Genomic DNA, 24,164 nt, shown 5'->3' on the forward strand with positions numbered 1-24,164 from the left:
TAAAAAAATTGCTTTATTACACACTTAAATATTTAATTTTCTCCAATATATAATTACAATAGCAACAATATCTCTGCTTTCTAAAAGATATTTATAACGAGCGAGGATTTAAAGTTTTAAAATATCTCAATGATTATTACTTAATTTTGGTATAATTAAAGAGTTAGTTTATATATAATGAATAATTTACTTAGTTAATTTTCTTAAATTGTTTTGTAAATATTGAAGAAATATCGAATATTTACTCTGAATTTTTGTTTAATTATCTAACTACATTGAAGTAGATAATAAAAATACTTTTCAAATGAGGTATCACAAAACCATCATATCCATAAAATAATTATTGATAGTGCCCATATTATTTTATTTTACTCACTGTATATATGTATATTAGATTTGTTTTCTTCCTGCACTGATTTACAATATTATACTAGTAGCAGGGTGTGTATTAATTAAGATTTTGGAATTTGGCGTTGACCAAAACAAAAGGGTAGTTGATTAAAGCGTTTTCCTCCAATTTTTTTTAATAAATTCCGATCGTAGTTTGACGACGTCGCAACGTCACTAAAGGCGACAGCTTGTGCGTCGCTCAATCGCTAATGAATTTGATTTCCTTCAAAAAAATAAACAGTCCGACCTTAAAGGGTGTGTGTTTAATCGCCTTTTCGACACTTGAAGTGTATTTTAATTCGATTACATTCTGCTGCGAATTTACATTTTTTGATTAAAGAAAATTAAAGTTTGTGTTGTCCTGATTGAGATTGACGTCGGGGAATAATTATTTTCTTTGCCACCCCGTAATTAAATTTGTGTCTTTGACGGAAAATTTTCGAGTTGTGTTTTTTCTTTTCCTAATCTGGCGGAAACGGCGGAAATGTTTACGCGGAATCAAATTTAAGGTGGGCAATAATCCGGTCGAGTGGACTTATTGATTGGCACGGTAATTTTCAATAATTGGCCCCGGCCCGGGGGAGGCCCCACGATAATTGCAGTTGCAATCCGAAGCATTCCGCGTTATTAAATAACCCGGGCATTGTATTACAATTAAATAAAAAAATAAAATGATATTTAACGAGACGGAATAAGAAATATAAAGCGGACGAACGGTTCGGAAAAATTCCCGATTCCCGATGGAATTTCTCGTTCGGCGCACAAATTGAGGGGACGCGCATGTGATTCCCGTATGGGGCCGCTAATATTTCCAATTTAAAAATATTTAAAATTGCGATTGCCCGACTGAATCGCCCGGAGGTGAAATTCATGCGAATTCGGACCGTCCGAATGGAAGACGAAGAATTTATTAATAATAAGGGATGGTCTGATTTGTACACTCGGGGAATTAATTAAAAACAAGATATTCGTTCGTTGTTTTGCTGTGATACGAATTTCGGGGGTTGCGATCGAAAAATTAATACGCAACGAAACAAAGTCTAATTTTAGGATCAGTTTAATTAATATTGGTATACTTCCATAATTTTGATTAAAATATGAAATATGGAAACAAGTAAAATATTTACTTTTTTACTAGAAAATAATTTTAAAACTAACATTTTTTTAATTGTTGAGAAATTGTTTGTTTCTTTACTATTTTTTGATTTCTACATATTTTTTTAATAAGACATTTTATATTTTTATTAAATTGTTTATTTCTTTATTGTTTTTTTATTTCTATAGATTTTTTTAATATTACTTTTTACCTTTTTATTAAATATTTTTTGATTTCTAATAATTTAATAAAATTTAGTGAATTTAAAAGTAAGGTATTTTTATTTAATTTATTTGGATTCTTTTATATTCATTGGTTTAATATAAATAATAAAGTATAATTTTTGAATTAAGAATTTTATATTTAAATTGTCACATGTATCATTTCATTAAACAAATTTGAAAAATTTTCTTTCCTTAAAACATTTTCCTAAATTATTTCGATATTTTTAGAATTAATTGATATTTTTTAAATTACTTATTTCCATTTTTAGTTTAGTTTAATGAATAAACTTTCGTAAAGCAATATTTCACTGAGCCTCCAAAGGAAACATTTACATCAATTAATCACGAATTAGAATAAATTTTCATCCCCATAAAGTCCGGAGTCAAAGCCAGAGTGAATAAGAGTAAGAGTAACGGAATAGCCCGCGTTTTATATAATAATATCCCAAGAAAGATCTTAATTATGTAAACGGATTACATTACTAATGGTAATAAAATATGACTTAATACAAAGAGTGTAAAGTTTGTAATTAAATGAGAATAACAGCGGAGTGGAGCCGGGGCGGACGGTGCGGGCGGAGGAAAGTAAAAGAAGAAACTAGAAACTCTTTACTCTTTCGGTAATTTTAATTTATCGAACGGCTCCGGTACAGCCACCCTTTTGCGCAGTGTTAATGAGTTTTATACCTAAGAAAATGGAGAAGATTCTTATTACGTTTTAATTGAGGTGATGTGTTTCTCTCATATTGACGGGAACAATGAGCAAAGGAGAAAGAAGGACGGAGGGCGAAGAAGGGAGTGTTCTTTGAGCCATTGTACTTAAAGTTTTAATAGATACTTCTTTTAGCATTCATTATCAGTCGGCTACAGCTCGCGTTAATCAACCAAATTTAGATATTATGTTTTGCGGTTGGCCAAATCCCCCTCGCGTCTCCGTTTCAAAACTTATCCAACCCAAAACGGTTGTGTATAAAATGAATAAATAAGTTCGACGGGGATTTTAATTATTATTTTGCCCCGGTACGCGGACCAGACCTCCTCCTTAATTTACCAAACTTTATTTCAAACAGACTTTCTGCTATCTGGAAATCTCCACTTTTCGTCGGCCAACTAGACTTGAATACAATCTTTAATTATTTTCCCCGAGTCAAAGAAAAATTTATAATCAAAATCAATGTTCATTTATTTTCTGTTGACTTTACTTACCTTGTCTGATGTGTAATTCTTAGTTCAAGGAAGGAATAAAATAAAATTGAATAAAACAATGGTTGGGTCAATTTTATGAATCATTTTTATTTTCTACAAGGCACACATACATAAATATTTACAATAAATACATGCACGCAGCTCATATACATTCTAACATTGCAAATTTATCAAGTCCTCTAAAATTAATTGATTTGTCAAATTAAAAAAGTGCTCTAAGAGTATTACAAAATTGAACAGTTTCAAAACTACATTTACAGTCGGAAAACAAATAGTAAAACATTAACATTGTGTCCGTTTAATTGATATTGTCCCTACACATTCAAACCGTACGGATTTGTGCAAACTGTTGTGTACAAAAACAAACCGGATGATTAACACCAGAATACGAATATTTACACCTATTATGTTCGATATAAAATATTTCTAGTTAACGACTAATAATGGGATTAAAATATGTTCATTTTTTTTGGACAAGTTACAAGTTTTATGTTTCTGAATCTTGACATGATTGTCAGAATGGCGTATACACATTTATTATTATTATTATTATTATTATTATTAGGTATTATTATTAGGTATTATTACTCGTTCTAGAACCGAAGGGAGGTTTTATATCTTAAGACATGCTCTATGTTACAATGCTGGATTAATTAGTTAGTAAAAATACGGGAGTTATATCCTTATTAGTAACTTCATAACCAGATCTATCGATATTTACAGATACACAATCGAAGAAAATCTCTAAAGTTATGCCCGAAAATCAGTCTTAACGAAACTTAATTTACAAAATCAAAGTAAATGTTGAAACTAAATTGATATGCATCGAAGAAAATGGACGTTTTCATAGATTTTGTAACTCACATATACTAGAAGTAAAAGCATTCCTCTAAACTAAACAATTTCAACAACAGTTTTACAAAGTTCCACGTTTATGTTGCACTGCTGGTGAACAGCACCGAGTTCTTGTAATAAGCCGCCCTGTCTTGAAGAGGCGATTTCACATCTCTCTCCACTTGCTGGTGGCGCGACTTTCTCTCCATCTCTAACTCCTGAGCCAAAGAATCTGGAAGGGAATGCCATGTTAGAACAGTTTGTTAAAGAGACGAACCGCCAATCAATCGCGATGAAACATATAGAGCGAAACGCACACACAGACAGGCATAAGTTGGGGGCATCCATTAAAGGAGCTTCCGGCGAGTTCCTGCGTCTTACCTCACTTCCGGAACTGCGGGCCTCCGGAGTCCCGAATAATTCAGAGCCAACTTGCCACTTTAAGCCTTAATGAATAGGTAATTAGTTAATATTGTGCCGGCTTCCCGTTGTCCAGGGTGCCCGGTTTTCGGGTCGTGCGGGACTTAAGTCGCCGCCATCGCCGTCTTGGGACCCATTTACCCCCGGACCAAACTAACTTTCTATTGTTCGGCGGGATTCCGATTGAATTAACTCTAATCACCGCAGATTAATATGGATTGAAGACCTATGTCTTCGGATTCGTTACTAATATGCCGGACGTGGTGCACAAAGTCTTGCCTAGTTTAGTTTGCCTACCTCACGGTTCGATTTATATTCCCGGGGGGGCTGAACAACTAACTAAGATGATTAAAAACTTGCGTTTTGTTTCCACGACGGAACCGTGGTGGGTGTTGAGAGAAGGGGTTGGTGCCTCGGGCTAATGCACCTCACTTTAATATGCACAGCCGCTTATGCGATTGTGTGTCGGATTCGCATTTCAATTAGATCCGTGGTCCGCGAAAATATTGTTTTAGGCGCCGTTTCACGTTTCTTGTTCTGCATCTAGTTTATTACTAGGAAAATAAAAGGGGAGGATCGCGGGCGAGGCGACGGAGGCCGATTTACCCGGCGAAACTTCTTAATTAAAGAGGTTCCCGGGGCTCGGGGATTATGCCTGCGACATTTTCCCGTGGCGACGCGCGGCCAAGATTCAAAATGCGGACAACGAGCCGAGAAATTGCTACATTAAAGATAACATCGTGCTAAATGGCCAACGGGCCGGAATCCCCCCGCAGTTCCCCAAAACCGGCGCCTCCACCATTGCGAAAATTAACTCTCCAACTGTCTGTCTCAACCTTTGCCCTTAATTGGTTTTAATTATGGATAGGTGCGGTTTCTGAGACGTTCGTCCGTTTCCTCTGAGGATTTGTTCGTTTGTGTCGGCCAAATCACGGGAATAAAGGCAGATTAGCCCGAAGTAAAAAATCGATAATTCCACAAATGAACGTGGGCCCCGTTTCGGATCCGCGAGAGTAAATAACCAGTAAACCGTATAAATTGGTTGTGTGTGTTTGTGAGCGTGTCTTCTCCCTTCCGAGCTCTCTTGAAAAATACGGGCGCCCCCGGACGCCTCCGGGCGAAACGTCCCGATTTAAATTCGTGAATATTATTGTCGTCGCAACGTGTGAAATCACTACAAAGCAAAATCATCGCGCTGTAACTAAATAAATGGAAATTTGTATAAATTCGGGGTCTCGCACCCTTCGCGTCGAATTTGTGTCTTAGGCATTAAGTTTAATTTATATTAAATTGACAGAAAATTTAATTTTGATTAAGTTTTAGATTAGAAATAATACCAGCCAAACGGAAAATTCGTTGTTTGCGGGCTGGCGTACAATTTTCGAATAAAATCCGTTTCTCTTTTCTTTCAACTTCATATTCAATTTATTTTTATGGGGTCGTTTCACATTTGATGTTCCAAATCGCATCAATTCATGCATCACTTTCTCCGAATCGCGATATTTCTTTTTACAACGTCTGCCCTTCTGTTTTGTCGTCGCTTTACAATTGTTGCTTGTTTTCGAATTTGAATCGAAGATGTGTGTAAACACAAATTAGGGGAGATGTTTCAATTTGTGAACTGGTTTGGTTTGGTGTTGCGAACCGTGAACGACAAGACGTTGAGATTCATAGTGCCGGAACGCGTCTTCAATGAATTAAGACAACAGTAATCGATAAAACACACTGTTGGATCAGTCACTCAACCGGACTAAATTTCTAGTCTCTGGTCCACCCAAGACCAATACCTACGACATTATTATTATTAATTTAAAACAATAAATTTACAATTATAATACTCTTTGTATTACTACTAAAAGTTTTGTTGTGTTTTATTCAAATGATTTTCTCACCTCTTTGAACTGAGTCAATCTTAGTGAAAAGAGTCAGTCGTTAAAGTAATTGTTAATTTATTCACAGCTTGATACCAATAATAAACTGCCCGCTTATTATGCTAAATAGTTAAGATCATGTACATGTTAAGAAAATATGACATTTTACCACAAATTACATACTATGTATTATATTCAACAATATGAAGTTTTACAATAAAAAAAAATTAGTGACAATTTAGTGAATATTAAAGGTTTTTAATTTGGCTTATAATTAAAAATAGACACTGGTATTATTTTCACCCTGTACATAAAACTAGTTTATATTAATATTTCAAAAAATTTTTATATAATTTAGTTATATTTTGAAAATGTCAATTTTGTATTAAAAATATCTTAACCATATCTATATAATTCTCATTAAATTAAAAAAATATATTTATATCTATATAACAATAACTAAAATATGTAAAAATGTTTACTAAATTAATAAAGTTATGAATTTAAAACAAACAATAAAAATTAAAATACATGCATATACAGGATGTCCCAAAACTGGTTAGTTTTAACCGTTACGAGGGTTTCCAGCTAAGATTGAGAAAAATTGATCAGAGATCTTTATTTAGAAACGTTGATTATCATAAACTGAATATTGACAAATCTGACCACATATAAAATATCTGCGAAAATTGATGTTTGACAACAATTTTACTTATTTAATTATTATGATTATTATTATTATTTTTGATGGTTAAATTATTATTAACGATGATAAAATCTTTTTAGAGGATTATATACTTTGCAATATTCAATAATATGAAAGTTTACAATTAAAAAATAAAAGCAATAGTGAAAATTTAGTGAATATTAAAAATTTTTAACTTGGCTTATAATTAAAAAAAAAAACACTCGTATTTTTTTCACCTTTATATAAATCCAGTTCATATGAATAATTCAAAAATTTGTTATATAATTTTGTTATATTTTGAAAATGTCAATTTTGTATAAAAAATATCTTAAATATAGTTATATAATTTTCACTAATTTAAAAAAATATAATTATTTTCATATAACAAAAATTAAAATATGTTAAAATGTTTATTAAATTAATAAAGTTATGAATTTAATTCATTCTGAAATATTCTAATAATTTCTAAAAATAAGTGGATAATGAAAATTAAAATGCATATGTATATATATATATATATATATATACATATACGAAAACTGATTATTAATTATATGGATATTAGGCTATTATCCAAAAGTATAATTTGTAATAAATTTTTCATTATGAACTAAATTTTTAAATAAATTTCTATACAATTCATACACCATAACATACTTATGTTTTTAAAAATTAAATTTTATATTCACACACTTTTAAGCAAATACCATAATTACTAATGTAATATTTTCAAACAGATAATCAGTGGTTAATCATCATATTTGGCAGCTTAAATATATTCACATTTATCAAAAATATAATTATATCTTAACTAAAGCAAATTTAGTGTATCACAAATTAATTTTTGCTAATTTGAACTATTCATTTTGAAGGTTGTAAATATTACTGTTCTGTTCTGTTATATGACAATTTTCAAAATCAGAGAAAAATGCAGTAACAAAAAAATAGACTTTGGATACTTAAATCATTTTTTCCATATCAGATATATAAGAAATCGTCCAAATTATATAAAAAAATAAAATTCAAATGTACTAAAGTGATATGAAATAATAAAATATTTTTATTAGAAAGGAAATTATTTCATATCATCATATTTATATATTGGAGTTTAGTCTTTTTCTAAATTTTCATTAAGATAAAAAATATTAATTCAAAAAATATAGTTTTGCAAAATATTTAATAAAAACAATTTTGTTTTAAAAGATAATATAATAATTATAGTTTATAAAACTACAGAAGAATTTTCCATTGATTCAAAAAATGTTCACTCTCATATTTAAAATATTTTTTCCTGTAAAAGGTTAATTAAAATATATTAAATACAAAACTGAATTAAAAAAGAATTTTCTTATAAATAAGTTTTAGCTTTTATTAATGTTTTGAATGTTGTAAATTTTAAATGAAATATTGATACTAAAATACAAAATTTCATATTACTAATTATTTTAAACTATCTGTAAATAATTTAAAACAATTTAAAAATTAAGATTCCAAAAGTGGTTACATTTAAACGAACCAGTTTAAATATGTTATTCCATCAGAAAATACCTTATATAATAATGTTTTACGCGTGTTATTTCTCTGCACAAAAACCATTATGAATCTTTTGTTGTGGCCTTTTTGTACGACGTTTAAAAAAACACACCTTAACGAATCATTATCTTAAACACCTTTAATATCGGGCATTCCACAAACGCTTTTGCTCGAACAAAAATCCGCGACTAATTAGTTTATTAATTTATCACGTCGGTCGGTTAGTTATTGTGCTACGTACAAATATTAATACTGAGTGCCATTGTCGAGAGACAACATCAGGCAAACGCGGTTCCAGATGCTGAAACGAGAATTTCATTCGAAACCAACATTTTCAAAACATGTGTCTGCTTCAATCGGTTAAACGTAAAACAAATTATGTATCATTTTATCGGGAAACATCAGCTGGAATCATATTGTACAAAAAAGGAGCAGATGCGTTTAATAAACCTTAACGAGAATGATCCAACAACACGTTCGTTTTTTTATTTTAATTTACGTGTTAAATTGAAGAGTCATTTAGGCACGATTCGAGACCGCGTCGGTTGCTCCAACTGTTCCCGAAATGAAACTCTCCCGGGCTCCCTCAATATTGCTAATTCAAAACATTACACAACACGTTTAATATTGTAAATTGCGGTTCGTGCAACTCCATGAATTCTAATATCCAAGGAATCGTCGTGCGGTAGGTTTGAGAAGTCGCCCTGCGACACCCCGAAGATGGTCGTCCCGTTTCGTCGGCACCACCCCCGTCGTTGCCGCAGCATAATTTCCCCCGAGTTCACCCGTTTACATAATATGTTTATTGTATCACGTCTGTTTGTTCGCCATAGTTGTGCCGCCGGACAAGGAACGGGGGTGGTTTATTTCAGTCCTGACTCCGCAACTTTAACTTCGATTAGATGCGGTAAATTCGTTCCTCTAATATTTGTCCCTACACACGACAACAATACATCTCATCTATCTTTCATAACTGATTATGAGACAATGTTGCTTATCTCAGTTCCACCACGTAGAGATATCTAGCTATAAACTCGTATAAACTTATATTTGGACATCTCAAAACTTGTCTCAAAATTCATACATGATAGGATGGCCACAACTTAAAAAGTCGGATGTCAAAACTTACAAAAATCGATTTGCACATTTTTTGTAAATATCTCGTTTTCTATGGGTTTTACGTTACTTGTATTTCTTATCAATATTGGAGAGAATTTAATTAATTCACTACAACTTTTGTTTTAAACATTTTTTCATACATCGAACCGTTGTCGACATAAAAGGCAAAGAGCAGACGGTATGTATTTGAGTATTTGAGGTCAACTGGTAGCCCCAATTGAAAATACGTAGTACAAAGTTTATAAATTATTGCTAAATATATAATTACCATTTTTTATTATTATCATCAGAGTGCATTTGTACAATATGTTGGAGACAATGTAAAATCAGCACGTTTATATCTTCAAGATATGTTGAAGTTGGAAGAAACTATGGATGAACAAACTTTTGAGAACTTTAAAAATGGATTTTTCACCGTGAAACGAATAGAAAAAATCAGATCTGGTACATGGACAGATATGGTAATTGAACAATGTCTTATGAAATCAATGAAAACAGAAGGAGGAGTATCTCCTGGTGGAATCACAAAAGAAAGTGTTTTGTGTAAATGGGCATATGCTATGAATGTTACAAATACTATATGTGAAGAAATGGAAATTAAAAATAGATAAGAAATCAAAAAAAATGATTGAATATAATGTAATAGTTAATAAAAAATGGTAATTATATATTTAGTAATAATTTATAAACTTTATACTACGTATTTTCGGTCGGGACTAACGATGATACTGTAGCCGTGCGCTATTTGTTCTTTATCTCGATAAAGGTTCGACGTATGAAAAAATGTTTAAATCAAAAGTTGTAGAGAATTTAATTCTCTCTTGTAAGTTTTGACCTCTGATTTTTTAAGTTGCGGCCATCCTATAGTGTGTGAATTTTGTGACAAGTTTTGGGACATCAAAATATAAGTTTATATGAGTTTATAGGTGGATACCTGTTTGGAGTAACGAGGAGGTTTGGATAATCTGTTATCATAAGACCGATTAAGTAACATGTTAACTGTATCAACCAATTTCTGGTACAATAAAATCCTTTAGTTCCATTGTTGGTAAAAATTAATTAACAATCCTCGAGAAACATTCCATTGTCCGACGTTTGTTAATTTCACCGATTAGTAGAAAAAAAGTGGAGTGGTGGAGAATCGTGACACGTTGTGGAAGACATCCCGGGCACATAATACCAATATTACCTGATCGCTAAGTTTGACCCTAAGCGACTATTAAACCATTGAAATTCGAAATTAAAGGTAATAATGAGTCGGTGTTTCGATTGTGCGGATCGTACAATGGTACCGAGGCGTTCGATTGTTCGGCTCGCAGCGTACTTTTCAGCCATGGGCTACTGGAATTAAATGTCCTTTGTTGGAGATAAATCATTAAAGTTTCGAACGATTGCTTTTAAATTGGTGCCGATGAAAAAGCTTTTATCGGTTTGTAATATACCCACTAAACACGTTTTATTGATACGTACCGCTCGCTCATCTACGACGACGGTACTTTATGTCGGCGATTAATCGGGGACCTCCCAATGATTTTTCTGCGGTTGGTGCCTTAAAAGGAATTCCGTTTATTTGTTCGACTGCCCGTTTTATGTCAATTGCGCTTATTAAACCGCATATTCCGGCTTTAATGCACCCATAAAAAGTGCCCCATTCGTTCCCTCTTAATACCTTTCAGAAAATATTCATTAATTGTACCTGAATAATTCTGCCAGAAGGCGGCCCCGGTGTTCATCATTTCGATGCCCGGGTAGCCCCAAGTCTTCGTCTCGGACTGGGTGATCGGCGGCTGCGGCGGCGGCGCCTCCCTCAACCCCTGCACGTAGCCGGGAATCGCGCTGTCTTCCCTCTCGCGATCCAGCATCCTCGACGCTTCCGGAGCCTGCAGACGGTCTCTGTCGTTCGACAGCACGTGATTTTGTTGAGCAGGTTTTTGTTCCATCTGTGCCAGTTTTTCTATAAAATCCAATCAATCAATTATTAATAAACTAGGTGTGACAATTAATATGGTTGTGTTAGTGATGCGAAGCAGAGAGATGTTTAACTTGTAGTCGGGAATGTCTTAAATGGAACGCGAGTTAATTTAATAACAACTGGCAAATGTAAGGGAAACATGAGCCCATTGTTTTCCCCGATATTCCCCATCAATATTGCGTGTGTTCCGATCCCTCTGCCGCACCCCTAACCCCCGACCCAAAACCGTATCCCGTTCTTAATGAGACTGCGAATAACAAGGCAAATATCTTGTAATCTGTTTCGGATCAATCCAGAAGTTTTCGGCAACCCCGCGGGATATCAAAGAAGTAATACGCGGATAACTTGTGATTGACGGGCCGCACGGGTTTCATTTACGCATTTCACTTCTGTTTTTGATTCCACTTTAAACACCACCCCTCAAAATTTAATATTGTAATATTTACCATTGATGATGTTGATTTGTTCTTGGGCGCCTGCAGCTTTCAATGCCTCCTCCAGGTGAGTCCGCCTTTTGGTTTCGATCTCCAGTTGGTCGTGCAGCTTCCTTCTGGTTCTTCTCTCCCGTCTCAAACGTTTTTGCACCACGGCTGGAACAATTACATTTTCATTTTATTTTATTAATCTCTTCCCTTCGTACAAGACAGAAACAAACACAGACATTCGATAAAATTGTTCCCACCGATTGTTCGTTTTTATCTGTGGATCCGACAAACAAAGAGCATTGTAAATAATAATTGTTGCGGTGGCGCCCGAAAAGAAATACAGAAGGATGTTTGAACTACTCCGTTTTATTAGAGAGGAAACGGAAGCACTTTTGTATCGTTGTTTCAGACTACGAAAGTACGAGACTGTGAAAAAAGGCAGTTTACATAATTTACAATTAAACCGTAGAAAAATAGCATGGAGCAATTTTAGGGTAATTGATTGTGTACAGTTAATGCTTTTAATACAAAATTACATTACAAACTTTTTTTTATTTAAGATAAACTTATTTTTGGTTATTTTTGGTCATTTGTGTTAATAGAATATATAATAGATAATTGTGCTTTAAAAACTGCAGAGGAAAGAGATTCAAAAACTAATTTCATGTCAAACAAGTTATTATTTATGAATTATTGTCAGTAAGAAACTTTTATAAATGACCAAAAGTTATTTAACAATATACTAAACTAACACCAAAGATAGTCGTACCATCTCAACTCAAAGTCAATTTCTCTAAGACAATAGATAATTGGAATCATCATCCGATACCACATTAATGGTAATCAATCTTGAGGTGGTCGCATTGGTCGAGAATCGGTTCTGGGTTGATGGATGGTGGCACCCTGCTGTGTCGCGGTATTAGGCGGTTCCTACCCCACGGGGAACCTCCCCCCTCGTTCTCCCAGAACTAATTATAACACTCATTACACCACAACTCAATGGTAATCACTGTACGGAGTTATTCGTTGTGATTTACAGGTTCTCCGACTTTGGGTGGTCATTAATTTGTTTGAAGAATCGATTCGATTATGGTTTTTGTCGATCTGTGGATTTTGGAACTGCGGTAATTGCTTTGTTACATTTGATTGATTCGGTTGATGTTTCGGTTTGAAGGTGTAATTTGCATTAACACCAGATAATTACTGTTAATGGTGACTTAAATTTGTATACTATGACTTGTAGGAAGAAGTTCCTTTATCTGCGAAATAAATTTAATAGTTTTTAGAAATTCTTACAAATTTAGTACTTTCTTTCTATTCTTTTTTCTCAATTAAAAATTTTAAGTAGTACCAAATCAAAAGTTATAAAACTTGTTAAATGTTCTTTTGTTCCCAATTTATTAAGTTTTAAGTAATTGATTTAAAAATACTGTAATCAATATTTGTGGTCGAGTACCAATATACCAACTAGGAGATGGTACCAAATTTAAAGGTTGAGACTTTTGGAAGATTCAACACAGTCTCAGATCTGCCAAAGATAGGAGAGACCATCAAACAGCTTCTGTGATATATCACATAGATTTCTCTTGCGGGAAAGTACACTGGTACTAGTAGTAGTACATAGTACTAGGATTAAGGAACACAAACGAAATTGCAGCAGATAAGAACGGCCAACGAAGAGAACGAAATTTCTAGAACAACAGTTGTCTAAGTTGTCATTTAGTTGTGAAGCAGATGTCAAACTAATCAAATCAGGGTTCTGAAGATGCTGGCCACTCGTATTAGCGAAACGTCAGGACAACAAACGAAAGCCTCAACTTTTAAATTTGATACAATTTTAGAATCTTCTAGTTGGTATATTGGTACCGTAATTATTGATTGCAGTATTTTTAAAGGAGTACTCAATTATTCAAAACTTAATAAATGGGTAATAAAAGAACGTTTAATAGTTTTATTTTTGATTTTTGATTTGGTATTTGGTACCATTTCGAATTGAAAAAAAAGAGTAGTAGTTGTTCAAAGCCCTGAAATAAATCATGTTTGGTGTAGGTTAGAGTACTCCGAAGTGGCTTGGACGCGAAGAAACGGCCGAGAGCCAACAAGTCAATGAATCCGAACGGTCGATCTTTGACGTGCGGATCACGTTTCACCGTCCATTGTCAATCGGCCGGTTCCCGCGGACCGGGGTGGGGCCAGAACATTGGTGAAACGACACCGGGTACGGGCCAATCGCCTTCCACAGGTAATGCCAGGTTACGGTGCATAATGTGCACGCGGTGTGTTGCCGGCACGGTCTTATCTTGATCCGCGGCCGTTTTGCCTTCCCCTCCCGCCGCCGCGCGCTCGCCGCCAAGATGGATCCCGTCAATATTTGATTAATACATTTCGTCTTCTCTCTCTCGCGCTCGTACACTCTTTCGGTACCACCCACATCAAGGCTTCGCGGACGCCGATCGCCGGCTCCGTGTTCTTTTTGGAGGAACTCCAAAGACACTTTCCTCCTTCCTCCTTCCTCCTTCCTCCTTCCTCTTTCCTCTAATCCGTGCGGTGTGAAGTGAGAATAATCGGGTGCGTTCAACCATCAACCGTCGCCCATGCCCATGCCCATGCCCGTGTTTATGTATGTTATGGTACATGGGAATTTCAATTTGTCGATACTTTTTCCTTAAACGCCTCGACATTCAAATTAATTACCGCCGGGGTATTATTGCATTGTTCCCATTATTTTTTTCAACACCGCGTTTAATTTAATTAAAACATAAAATCCAATGAATACGAAAACAGTTTTTTTCTACATTATTTCGTCGTGTTCACGCCATTGTACTTTTAATATATTATTCAGATTTTACACCTTGCACGATTTTTTAGTACGATCGTAAAAAAATAAGAGAGCAATTTAATACTTTTAACAGTAATACAATACGAGTAATGGCTTATTATCTTTAATTATAATTAATGTTTGAAATGATTATTTTAATTAACTGAATGTATCAGATTAATGTGCCCGTGTTTATTCACTCGATTATGTTAACAATACCATGTTCAAGCAGCTAATGGAAGTGAAGTACTATTTCCATTTGGCTGATCAATTACACACACCTGGAATGTGCTTCTTGACTGGAAAAATCTCAAGGATTCGTTACAACGAATCGAAATCGAAACATAAACTATGTTATTCCTCATCACGTCCCGGTGTAATTGCTGATCAATTTCGTCAGTCTATTAACGTCTCCCCATAAAATCTCCCCCCAAATATAGCGCAATATTGTGAGAGAGCAGTCCTCATAAAAATATGATTCCTGCAACGCGACGAAATCGTGTCCGAGACAGATTACAAGTTTCCTCCGCAAATAAAAGCCGGAACGTAGGAAACCGTCGGCCCCAATAAATATCATATTTTATACCTGCAATAAAGCAAACGCGCGGGTAAAAACAGAAATAGAATCGTTATCGGACGGTGTCAGGGTTAGTCGTAAATAGGGCGATCTCCGAATCGGGTTTTATTGGCCGAAAACTTCGAGATAGTGCTTCATCCCCATACCTGCCCCCCCCCCCCTTCCGGACGTCGGGAAAACTGTTTATCTGGTCCGACAGGACACACTCCTGACCTCCAAACAATTTTCCTTTTATTGTTTTGCAACAACGGAAATATTTGATGTGTGCTGCTGAGTCTTGTTATTCGTCGTGATGGATCACAATTCGGTTTTATTGCGCCCCGAATGACAGACGTATCGAATCGGGGACCGTTGTAAAACGTCTACCTGCAGATGAACTCGTAAAACACCCTTGTTATTAGTTATATTGTTTCTTTCGGCGTGAGGATAATTAATTTGAGACGGGAATGACCACTCAACACAATAGAAACGTGTTGGATTTATTGTCTTGGGGCCAGTTTTTGGTATGGGCTCATTTTCAGTTATTTATTAATTTGCTCTCTCCTTCTCTCTCTCTCTCTCTCTCTCTCTCTCTCTCTTAAATTCAAAATTTTTCTTAAAGACATTTCCCACGTGGAACACTAAGAAATGCTAAATAAATTAGGTGGCCCTATTTTTGATTCAATTAGAAATGTTATTAACAAAATACGTTGAAACTTTAATTTTCCGCATCCACAACTACTTTAATTGGGTGCACAACTATTTTTTATGTATAAATTTTAACTCTGTTTAAGAAGTTTCACAACTATTTTAATCTTATACCAAACAGTTTAGGAAACTTAAAAATTGATATAAATTTTATTTAAGCATTTTAATTGATTTCTGTGATATTAATATAATATATATATATATATATATATATATATATATATATATATATAAATATACAATCTTACATACAAAGTAAGAGATCATTGTATATTTCGAAATAATTGCATATACATTTAAGACAGTCATCAACTTTTATTAATCATAAAATATGTATAAATAAACAATCTTACATACATTGTAAGAAAAGAGTAATTGGGAAATTGTGTATTTAGAGATCATTGTATCTTTCAAAATAATTGCATATACATTTAAGACAATCTTAAATTTTTTTAATTATATAATATGTATAAATAAACAATCTTACATACAAAATAAGAGAAAGAGTAATTGGGAATTTTTTAATAATATTAAACAATTTAGAGATCATTGTATCTTTCAAAATAATTGTAAGTACATTTAAGACAGTCATAAACATTTATTAATCATGTGTAAGAATTTCACATTTTTTTTAAAGAAGTGAATGTTTTTTTATACAATTTATATAAAATATAACCCTCAAATAATTTTATATAAAATGAAACTTCTTGAATAATTCTTTTTAAGTAATTTTTTGTACAATATAAACAGATTTAAAGACCCCAAAGCAATTCTTTATAGGATTAAAACAATTTAAACTTTTATTAATCGTGTGTGAGAATTAAGCAATTTCATAAGGAATTATTAGATAAAAAGTAACTTTCAAATAATTTTGTATAAAATGAAAGTTATTGAATAACTCTTTTTAAGCAATTTTTGTACAATATAAACAGTATTGAAGCTCCTAAATCAATTCTTTATAGGATTAAAACAATTTAAACTTTTATTAATCCTATGTGAGAATTTTTAAGCAATTTTATAAGGAATGTTTTTTTATAAATTTAGATAAAATGTAACATGAAACTTCATGAATAATTCTTTTTAAGCAATTTTTTGTACAATATATGCAGTATTGAAGCTCCCAAAGCAATTCTTTATAGAATTAAAACAATTTATACTTGGATATACAACAATTTCGATTTTCCTACAAAATTGTAATAAAAAATGTGAGAAATATTCCTCGTGTACGTATTATATAAAACATTCCGCTAAGAGTGAATAAATTTTAGAAACGTTTTCCATTTTTCCTGAGGCAAAATACAAAAACAGGATGTATTCTTTGAAAAAAAAAAATGGCACTAAATATAATTAAGATTAATTTTGTATACAATTTAGACAGTTCTGCATAGAATCAAGAGAATATGAACTGCTTCAACTGTTAAATAGACAACACGTATTGAACATTTTTCGATTAAGAATATTTAATAAAGAAATTTCCCAAAAAATTATCATCAAAAATATGAGAAACATGTAATTAAATTGACTAAATTCTTTATAACTATAAAAAAATATAAAGAAAAAAATCATTCATCTGAACATAAAGAGAATCTCAAGTCACATCTTAGAAACTCAAAATATTATTCTAATTTTAAGACAGTTATAATTAAATTATTTTTTATACAATTTAGATAGTACCGAAACTGCATGAGATTAAGGCAATCTGAAACTTCCAACAGTTGAATAGATAACAAGCACTGAAAATTTTTGATTGAAAGTTTGTATTAAAAAAAAATTCCTATAAAAATATAATATAAAAATTGAAAAATATTCCTAGTGTACATAGGAAGTGAATGTGGTTCTTTGTGTGCACATTGAAGAACAGTGAACAAAACAAAAAAAAAACACCTGAATAAAAAGAGAAAATTAAGTCGTAGGTCGTGTTTCAAGTGATATTAGATCCTGGAAACGTTTCCCTATTTTCCAGAGATACAATGCTCTCTATATATTTAAGATTTGAAACTCGCATCAAATTATTATTATAATTTTAGCACAATATATAATTAAGATTGTAGAAATTATTTTTAAATTATTTTTTAGACAATTTAAACGGTACCAAAACTTCCAAAGCATTTCTGAATGGGATTAAGGCAATCTGAAATTTTAAACAGTTGAAGAGACAAAAATTAACTCGCAAGTCGGGTATCAAGTGATATTAGATACTGGAAACGTTTCCCTATTTTCCAAAGATACAATGCTGACAGCAACTGGAGTATTCTTTGGAACTTCCAAAAAAAGATTATTGTGATTATTTTTAAGTTATTTTTTATACAATTTGGACAATACTAAAACTTCTGAAAGTTCGGCAACGTTTCCCTATTTTTCAGAGGTACATGGACAACAGTGACAAACTAAAGTATTCTTTGGAACAACAAAAAATTATTATATTTTTAGCACTCAATAGATTTAAGATTGTTATGATTCTTTTTAAGCAATATTTCATACAATTTGGACAGTACTGAAACTTCCAAAGCTGCTCTTTTTTTATTAAGAGCTTTTATTAAAGAAGTTTCCCATAAAACTGCAATAAAAAAAATATGAGAAACATTCCCCGTGTACATATGATTGAATTGAATGTGGTTCTTTGTGTGCACAAAAAGAAAGAAAGCAAAAAAAAAAAGAAAAAACATTCACCTGCACATAAAGAGAAAGTTAAGTCGCATATTAGAATTTCATTAATTCCGGTTCGGGTTTCCTGCGAGAATAGATCTCTGGAAACGTTTCCCGTTTTTCCAGAGGCGCGCACACACACACACAATGCCGCAACGGGACGAAACTAGCGTATTCTTTTGATCTCCCGACGAAAAATTATTACATTTTTTTGTCCGCGTCTCCTCCCACACCGCCCGCCGCCTTTTCCCCAAGGAACGACTGATGAATAAGTTTAATGCGACTCAGACTTTCCGTTCGACAATGTGTACTATATGTAAATCAAATTTTCGGCCGTATTTCTTTTTAAAAAGGCGAACCTATTCATATTTCCTTTTTTTATTGTGCCGACCGAACAATGGCCATTTCTTTTCACCAGGGGGGGAGAACGGCAGCTTTTCATGGAACTTGGAAATTCTATATCGGACGAATATGAAATATGGCGTAATTAGTTCGCTTTTTGTCAATTCCTTCGTGTTTCTCTCGGGCGAATCTCCTCTCTTTTCTTGCTCCCTTTAATTGGCTATTATCACCGGACGAATTCACCAAAATGTCTTGTCAGATGTTTCGCCCTAAATTACCTCGTTTTATTCCAAACAAAACACACAATTGTTTTGTTGTGTGAAACTTAAGAGAGAATTTCAATTTCGTCCCTTATGCAAACCTCAAATAGACATCGGAAAACCGAATCGCCTTTTCCACTTAGAGAGCAAAAGGGAGGAATATCGATGTGTGGTCATCGAAATCGAATTTACGGGGTGGTTTGTCGACTGGCAAAGGGTCTCCCTTATGCCCCGTGCCCCGAGAAATCTCAAGATATGCCATATATTATTTTTAAATTTGTCACGAGCGTATGGCGACTGAAAAACCGGGGAATATTTTATCCCGTTTTATTTTTATGGATTCGACGCGGTGACTGTTACGGGTTCTCGACTCTTCAGCTTTCCGAGACGGGGAGGTTGAAAAGTGAGAAGTAATGCGTTTTGTATGTTAAGTTCTGTGTTTAATACAAACAGATGGTTCGGACAACGTTGAAAACGCTGAAAAGAATCGGAACAAGAAAGTTGTTGTGGGGTCGGTGACGCATAATGTAAATGTACCTGTCAAAGCAATTACACCATCGAATTTCCTGCACATAAACGGTTAATGAGAAAAGTTTCGTCGGGCAATAAAAGATGCGTCGTAAACCTCGCAACAATTACATTGGTAGGAAACACACTCGAGTCGAGTCGACTCGTGTGTCGCACGTGGGGGCGGTTCACTTTTCGAGGGCAATAAGAACGGTCGCGGCTCGTAAAACGCGGCCCGTTATGGATTGACACTTGTTTGATTTACTCAGGAAATTGGGTTCGATTCTATCGTGCCACGAAATTACTGGCTGGCCCCAGTTATCTCACCTGCTCCGTCGTAAAACTTTACTTGCTGTTGTTGGTGTTGTGTTCTAGACGAACAACGCTGGACACGTCGATATGTTTTAATTACGACCGTAAAACGTTGCCGAGGTTCCGACGTTTTTCTTTATCAGATTTTTGCGGCGTCGAGTTGACTTTTTAAGAAGCATGCAACGTGGGTTGCAGACTTGTAAACTCCGCGAATTGTCGCCATCTTTTAGCGTCACACCAAAGTAAAATAATACATGTGATAATATAACATCCTAATCCTAATGTAATTGTTCGAATTGTTGCCAGAAAACAGCCCACAGAAACCCAGTAGCTCGTACAAGAATTCCATCTAACAGGCATAAAACGAGGAACACAATGCAGCAACGGCGCACAAAGACATCCCCCGTCGGGCACAGTGCACAGTAGTCAAAATAAAAGAGGCGCGCTGGAAAAAGGAAAGGGAAAACAAATATATTATTAGCATTGTGCGGGGACCACCCATCAAAGGTGGCGCCTCGCGCCTCTCGCCTCGGCCATCGGACCAAGTGGGACCGTTGCACCAAAGCGGCCGACCACCAGGGATTATTAACTTCTTTTGTGCGTCTGTCATCCAATTTTTCGATCGCTCCGTGCCTTGATTAATACGATTCCGAAAAATGTCGGGACCAAATTAAAAAGGGAACTTTTTCAAATTAAAACCAATAACGTTTTTATCTAGGTTTAATGAAATGAAATCAGATATGTGGATTCGTGGTCCGTTTTTACGTCGGCCTCGAATTCTTATCTTATTAATGACCGTTTCGGGCTAATTGGTTTTGTTGTTTGCGGCAAAAGAATTCTTTTGTATCGGGGAATATTTGTACTGTGTCCTAATCGATCTTCTGGTGCTAAGTCTTTTTTACTTAATGGTCTTTATAATTGTATTATCCCACTTCACTATCGTTCTTGTCAGAGATTCGAACAATGGGGATGGGGAATATTTACACACACTATCCTTTTACTCATGACAAAAAATATTTATCAGTTTTATGATTTGTTTATTGTTCTAGAAAAACATAATAAATGTTACAGTTAAACAATCATGGAAAGTTTATTTAAACGTGTCTCAAACGTATTTAAATATTGTAAATGTTGTCAATATTTGGTAAATTATGCAAAATAACTAAATTGGATCACATTCAAATTAGACACAAAATGTTACATGTTTTTTTTTTTATTGAATAATGCCAACTTTATTGGACAGAAAACTATTTAAAACATTTTTCTCTTAAAGAGACCACTTAAAAAGATTTGACTTAATTGACAAGAAATATGTTTATAACTTTATTAGTACATGTTTACTTTTAATTTACAAATCTACTTAAAAAATTTCATATCCATCTTAATTATTTACAGAAATGTCTTAGAAAATATGTTTTCTTTACAGGATTGTACAAGAAGTTTTAGAAGAGTCTTAGTTATATATTGAACTGTTAAAAAAAATTTAATTTGTATAAATTATATATAAAGTTGCTAAAGAAGTTTCATAACCATCTTAATTATTTATAAAATTAAGAAATTCTAAATTGAATCATGTCTGTAGAAAAATACTTAAGAAGTTAGAATCGTCTCAATATTATCTAAAATTGTTTAAAAACTTCTTAATATTGTGTATAACTGTTTAACAACTTTTAAATTGTCTAAATTGCAATAAATAAAACTACTCAATTGGCTTAATTTTTTTATTTAAGCATTTCTAAAGTGTATCATTTTTATATAAAACAATTTAAGAAGTTTTAGAACTGACTCAATAGTATCTAGAATTGTTTAGGAAGTTTTCATTTATTTAATTAATTTTGTCTATTTTAATATTATATATAAATGTTTAGAAAGTTTTAAAACTGACTTAATTTTTATGAAACTGTTAAAAGATTCTAAACTGTATCTTTTATATACAAAACTACTTTAGAAGTTTTAGAACTCTCTCAGTAGTATATAGACTTGTCTAAACATTTTTAATTTATTTAATTTACTTTGTTTTAATATTGTGAACAAGAATTTGGGAAGTTTTAAATTGTCCAAATTGCAGTTTTTCAACTGTCTTATTGTTTTATAGAACTGTTTAAGAAACTTTAAACTGTATTATTTTATACAAAAATATTTTTAAAACTGTCTCAGTAATATCTTAAATATTTTGTCTGTATTAATATTGTATAAAACAATTTAACCATTTAATTTTAAATTGTCTAAATTATAAAAAAACTACTTAAACAATTTCTCAACTCTCTTAATTTTTATAGAAGTGTTTAACAAAATTCTAGCCCGTATCATTTCTATACAAAACTATTATAGAAGTTTTAGAACTGCCTCAGTGGTATTTTAAACTTTTTAGAAACTTTCAATTTGTTTAATTGACTGAATACTGTTTACAACTATTTATGAAGTTTTAAATTGTCCAAATTACAGTCTTTCAACTGTCTTATTTTTACAGAAGTGTTTAAGAAATTTTAAACTGTATTATTTTATACAAAAATAGTTTTAACACTGTCTCAGTAATATCTTAAACACTTTGTCTATCTTAATATTGTAAAAAACTGTTTCACTATTTAGTTTTAAATTGTCTAAATTATAAAAAAATTGCTTAAAGAATTTCTCAACTATCTTAATTTTTATAGAAGTGTTTAAGAAATTTTAAACAGTATCATTTCTATTCACAACTATTATAGAAGTTTTAGGACTGTCTCAGTGGTATCTAAAACTTTTTAGAAAGTTTCAATTTGTTTAATTGACTTTATATTGTATGTAACTATTTATGAACTTTTAAATTGTTCAAATTACAGTCTTTCAGCTGTCTTATTTTTACAGGACTGTTTAAGAAATTTTAAACTGTATTATTTTTACAAAAATAGTTTTAACACTGTCTCAGTAATATCTTAAATACTTTGTCTGTCTTAATATTATATAAAACTATTTCACTATGTAGTTTTAAATTGTCTAAATTATAAAAAGATTGCTTAAAGAATTTCTCAACTGTCTTATTTTTTTAGAAGTGTTTAAGAAATTATAAACAGTATCATTCATCTATTCAGAACTATTATAGAAGTTTTAGAACTATCTCAGTAGTATCTAAAACTTTTTCGAAAGTTTCAATTTGTTTAATTGACTTTATATTGTATGCAACTATTTATGAAGTTTTAAATTGTCTAATTTGCAAACAAAGCGGAGTGTAGTAAAGAGTTTCTTAACTTACTTAATTATTTATAGAATTGTTTATAGTAAGAATTTCTAAACAAAATCATTTCTATGTAAAACTACTTAAGAACTTGTCTTAGTGGTATATAGAACAATTTAGAAATTTTTTTATTTATTCAATTAACTTGTATATATTACTATATATACTTAATATTGTATAATTATTTGAAACTATTTAAAAGGTTTCTGAAGTGTCTTAATTACAGATAGAACTAAACTACATCAATTCTATACAACAATATTTTAAAATTGTTCTAGTTGTGTATAAATATTCCCTAAAACTGCCATAATTATCTAGAAGAAAACAGAAAGAAATAATCCTCCGTATATTCGAAGCTAGTAATTTGTTGTGATATCAATTTTTGTTCATATTTTAAGCCTTTAAATTATGTTATAAAATAGTTAAGAAAAGCAGAGTAATTTTTCAGAACGGAATAATCCTGGATATCTCTGAAACCGTTTATTTGTAGATCCACGTTCAGTAAAATAGTTCGTCATTCCCTTACAGTTCATGGGAAAATATGAAAGTGTGTAGTTTGTGGGTTCACAACTGTATTAATTGTATATGGAACCGTTTAGGAAGTTTTAAACTATCTAAATTGTATGCAAAACTGCTTAAGAAGTTCGACAACCGTCTTGATTGTATAAAGAACGGATTAAGAACTTTGTTTGTAGAGTTTTAATCCAATATTGCTTTGTGTATTTTAAAAGTCTGGAACGACTGGTAAAATTGCAGTAAAGATCGAGTGGTAAATGATAGATTAGAATTCCACGATTTGCTGGTGTGCAATTTAGTTGCGAGCTGGAAATTCCGTAGGAATCGACGAAATGAGCACGTTGCATCCGTACCGAAACTTTTCGACAGGATCGTTCGCTCATAAATATGCAAATCGAACGCGAACTATATTGATCTGTAACCCGAGGTGATCGAGAACCGGCAATTCGTGTTCCTAGATGCTCATCAACTTCATCCTCTATTTTGCAGATTAAGAAACGTCGTTCGTTC

The 24,164-nt window shown here is 32.7% G+C and overlaps 1 protein-coding gene across 3 annotated transcripts in view; it reads right to left on the bottom strand.

Moving 5' to 3' along the window:
* Window positions 1-2,978: 2,978 nt before the first annotated feature.
* The window catches only part of LOC109603660 (dachshund homolog 2), a 130,068-nt gene continuing 108,882 nt past the window's right edge, over window positions 2,979-24,164 (bottom strand). For all 3 annotated transcript variants that reach the window (XM_049969970.1, XM_049969971.1, XM_049969969.1), the window contains 3 exons: window positions 11,800-11,943; window positions 11,078-11,335; window positions 2,979-3,982 (listed from right to left, as the gene is read on the bottom strand). In XM_049969970.1, the coding sequence (XP_049825927.1) occupies window positions 3,849-3,982; window positions 11,078-11,335; window positions 11,800-11,943 (536 nt within the window). In that variant the 3' untranslated portion in view covers window positions 2,979-3,848. The remainder of the gene's footprint in view (window positions 3,983-11,077; window positions 11,336-11,799; window positions 11,944-24,164) is intronic.

Source organism: Aethina tumida, chromosome 7 (genome assembly GCF_024364675.1).
Source record: "Aethina tumida isolate Nest 87 chromosome 7, icAetTumi1.1, whole genome shotgun sequence".
NCBI lineage: Eukaryota > Metazoa > Arthropoda > Insecta > Coleoptera > Nitidulidae > Aethina > Aethina tumida.